Source organism: Benincasa hispida, chromosome 3, assembly GCF_009727055.1.
Source record: "Benincasa hispida cultivar B227 chromosome 3, ASM972705v1, whole genome shotgun sequence".
NCBI classification, from domain to species: domain Eukaryota; kingdom Viridiplantae; phylum Streptophyta; class Magnoliopsida; order Cucurbitales; family Cucurbitaceae; genus Benincasa; species Benincasa hispida.
This window is the reverse complement of record NC_052351.1, coordinates 66,134,874-66,139,324: the sequence shown is the minus strand read 5'-3', so window position 1 is coordinate 66,139,324 and position 4,451 is coordinate 66,134,874. Positions and strand designations below refer to the sequence as shown.

The following is a 4,451-nucleotide window of genomic DNA, read 5'->3' as shown; positions in this document are numbered from 1 at the left end:
AAAGGTTAAATAGGCTTACGATTTTTTTGTTTATAACGAATAGTATTATTCCTATTGACCTAGGGGAAACTTTATTGAATGTTTGGTTAGACAACTAAATTCTTCATCCTAGCATAAGCCCTATAGCATAATGCGGTTAGGTAAATGTGTTTAGTATGGATTTATCTAGCATGTTTAACTAATTAGGTATTTAGGACCATTGGTTGGATGTCCAATCAATTGGGCCAGGCATAATTAAGAACTACAAAATTGCATTCGAATAATTTGATGAACAAGATTACATTGAGTCATTTTGATATTCGTCCTCTAAACTGGAACATCTCAGTTGATTGCATTTCTATATTTTATTTTCTTGCAATTCGACTTATCCAATCCACTCTCTCCCTCCTCATTTTTCCACTCTAAAAATGAATTTCGATGAATTAATCTTCCGCACTTCTCTGTGGTTTGAAGGGATGATAAAATTCCAAACCTATGTGTCAGAGGCTTGTGACAATGTAACAAAAGGAATGAGGTGTGTGAGAGAGGCCCATTTGAGGATTTCCTCTTCTTTGAAGTTTCTCCTAAAATTCAAAGACAAACCCATTGTCCTTGTTCCAAACATCCGCAATGGAGGCCTCTTCAGATTCAGCAATGGCATACAAATTAGGAAAAATCTGAAAGAGGGGGCTGTCACCAAGCCATGTGTCAGACCAGAATGCAGTGGAGGCACCATTTCTTGGCTTACAAAGAATGTTAGAATATATTTGTTCCCTCTGCTTCAAAATGACCTTCCATGGGCTCTTGCAAGATGCAGGGATGGATTCTACAGTCTTAGTACCAAAGTGATTGGAGCCGTATTTTCCTTTGATGAGTTTTCTCCACAAGGCAGTTTTTTCCACACCAAATCTCCAAATCCCTTTAGCCAAGAGGGATCGATTTCATTGTTTATTGTCAACAATGCCCAAACCCCCGTGTTGAATGGGCTGTTTGAGAATATCCCACTTGAAAAGATGATTGACATGGTTGACTCTATTACTAGACCAAAGGAAACGGAAGAGCTGTTCAATTTTGTCCACCACAGAAGATGGGGCATGAAAGAGGGACAAAAAGTAAGAAGGTAAGTTGAATAGAATGGCATTGAGGAGGGTGATTCTACCTCCTTTAGAAAGGAAATTATGCTGCCAGGGTTGTAATTCCTTCCCAATTTTCAACAAAGGGAAAGATTACTGCAATTGAACATCATGCTGCCATGTCTCAATATAAATTCAAGACTTCATCTAAAATGAATCCAATATCACACATTTGATTAGTCAATGCATTCAATTCTGAATGTGTCCTATCTCCGGTAAGAAAAACGTGCACCCCATCCTTGAGTTCAATCCAACTACAACCAGGTGTCTTCTTGACATTTTGTTCCTTCATTGTTTTTCTAACCTCCAACACCTCTTCATGTCGACCTATGACTCCATAAACATTGGACATCAATACATAACTCCCACAATGCTCTGGTTCAAGTTGCATTACTTGTCGTGCTGCAATTTCAGCCAACTCTGCATTCCCATGAAGTCGACATGCTCCCAATAAAGCCCTCCAAACGACGGGATTGGCTTGAATAGGCATTTTTTGGGTGATGTCATATGCGTCCTCCAAATGCCCTGCTCGACCAAGCATATCAATTACACATGTATAATGCTCAATAGTTGGAATAACACCAAATTTAGATTCCATTTGAGCTAACAACAAACGCCCTTGAGACACAAAACCCGTATGATTGCATGCTGATAGAACTCCAACGAGCGTAACTTCATCTGGCTTAAATCCGACCTCACACATTCGAGAAAACATATCCAATGCCTTCATACCATAACCATGCATACCATAACCCATAATCATGATATTCCATGATGCCACGTCCTTATTGCTCATTTGATCAAAAACCTTGAGGGCATTGTACATACTTCCACATTTTGCATACATATCCATAACAGCATTATTTACAAGTAAATCATCTACAACTCCATTTTCATCATCCTTTCCCAATCCATTAACAATCATATATCCATGAATTTCTCTACCATGCATGAAGGCAGCCAAATGAGAGCAAGCTGGAAGAACGGTTGTAATGGTTACCAAATCTGGTAGAATCTCAGAGCCTAACATCTTATCAAAAAGCCTCAAGGTACCATCATGATCACCACATTGTTCATGAACTGATATAATTGAATTCCATGAGAAAATATCCTTCTCATTTATCATCTCAAAAATTATTAAAGCATCTCTAATATGTTTGCATTTCCCATACATATCAATTAATGCGTTTGAAACTGCAACTCCTGAATCATAACCCATTTTCATCACAATCCCATGAACTGTTTGCCCATTGTCTAAGTCTCCCCTTGAAGCAAAAATAGGTAAAATGCCAGTAATAGTAAACCTACTAGGCGCAATCCCTTCTATATGCATTCTTCTGAAAACCTCTAATGCCTCGTCAAGGCAACCAATCTGGGCATACCCATTGATCATTGCATTCCAAAGTACGACATCTCTTATCGACATTTCTTCAAACACTTTTTGTGCATTCTCCATTGAGCCAATCTTCAAGTAAGTATTAACCAAAGCACTACCAACAAACACATCCAACTCCAACCCCATTTTAAACAAACATCCATGAATCTTCTTCACCTCCATAACCTCACAACAAGTTCTAACCACACATGGAAAAGTGTACTTATCAGGCATTACACCCTCTAACCTCATTTGCTCATAAAATTGAAACCCTTTGGAAGCAAGACCATTAGCAACAAACCCAGAAATTATAGCATTATATGCAAACACATTACGCTCATGACATGGATCATGGAAAACCAAAATGGCTTCCCTCATTTGACCACATTTGGAGTACATGTTGATTAAGCTAGTGATGGATGGAGGCGAAGGAGAAAAACCATAAGTGATCATTAGGGAGTGAAGCTGTTTTCCTTTGTTGAGATTCTTGTGGTCGGCACATGATTGTAGAAAAGCAATGCATGTGGTCACATTATCCAGCAATTGAAAAACTGAAAGCTTGGAAGGTCGTGAAGTAGAGAAACTAAGAAAGGAAGAGGGAAAAAAGTAGTGCTTGGAGACAATTTTGGCGAAGATAATCTTTCTATTTGTTAAGCCCCAAGCTAAGCTATTGAGAACGTCGTCAAAAACTTTGCTTGGTTTTAACACATTCGAAATCATTACCTACAAAGACAACACACAAACCAAATAAATGAATCAAATCTACTGGCAACATACAAATGAGAGCAGTCACTTCAAATAGAGAGAATTTTCATAAACCATTGAGTTGGAATTTCATTAAAGTCTCTTCCTGTTTTCACGTTCTGTTTTTTAAAGTTAATTTTCGTCTCGTTCCTTTGGGTATTCTCTATTTTCTCATTCCCCACTTTATCTTGAGCAAACTTCTTGAGTCACCCAAAACATAAATGAAGATCACTTAGATATTTGGAACCTAAACCAGAACAAAATCTCCAACCCAAAAGCCTACAAATAACTTTTACCCAAACATAACTTGATTCGAAACCACCTCCAATCCTCCAAACAACACAATCCTAAGTCAATATCAATATTTGAGGATTAGAACCTAAAATTACATCATCATTAATTAGTCCAAAGAACCTTGGAACCATAAAGACTTACCAAATTTCTGTCAAAACAAGTTCTAATCGTTCTGGACCATCCCCGAAATCCTTCGAAACCCAATCCAATCAGAACTCCGGCCAAACCCACTGAGCAGCAGCGGTTGACGGACACTCGCGGCGGCGCGGTCTGCACGCCGGTGATTCAAACGGACACTCGGGCGTGACTGTAGCAGGCGTGCCGACGGTCGGTGGGAGAACGGTGGACGGGCGTGCGCGACCGGCTGGCGGTGGTGGGTTGCTGGCGGAGGCTTAGAGCTTGAAGAGAGGGATAGAGACGTGTGAGAGGTTGGGGCTTTTGTTGGCATGACCCAAATTGGGAGGGGAAAACGAGATGGGTCTACTTTTTAAAAATGTGAGTTCTTTTACGGGAAATTTGTATGGATGATCAAATTTTTTTATTCAAAATGTCAAATGACCTATTTTAAAAAAATAATATCAATTGACCCTCTCCTAACATCATCGACATACCAAATTACGTAAATTGCCCTTACACTAGCCTCATGAGGTAAATCTCGCTCTCGTCTAATTAAACGCTCTCACTCTCGCTTAAAATTCTCTGGTTTGATGTGATTGTTTGTCAGTGTACGAATGATTTGACAATTTTCACGACGGAAGCCTCAAATCAAATCAATAATACCTAAACACAATACAATGGTGATTTCTTTAAACTCTAAACTTCATTTCAAAGGTGATTACTTCTATAGTTTTCAATGGTGTTTTGTTGAATGGAGATTTTTTGAACGGGGATTTCTAAGACAAGGCTTTTTCAGAACGGAACAGGTT

General features: G+C 39.0%; 1 protein-coding gene across 1 annotated transcript; it reads right to left on the bottom strand.

Annotated features, from left to right (window-relative positions):
- Positions 1-233: 233 nt before the first annotated feature.
- LOC120072809 (pentatricopeptide repeat-containing protein At3g14730-like) lies at positions 234-3,997 on the bottom strand. The gene is made up of 2 exons (XM_039025322.1): positions 3,667-3,997; positions 234-3,210 (listed from the first exon to the last, which is right to left on the bottom strand). The coding sequence occupies exon 2, from the start codon at positions 3,205-3,207 to the stop codon at positions 1,237-1,239; it is 1,971 nt and encodes a 656-aa protein (XP_038881250.1). The 5' UTR covers positions 3,208-3,210; positions 3,667-3,997; the 3' UTR covers positions 234-1,236.
- Positions 3,998-4,451: the final 454 nt, after the last annotated feature.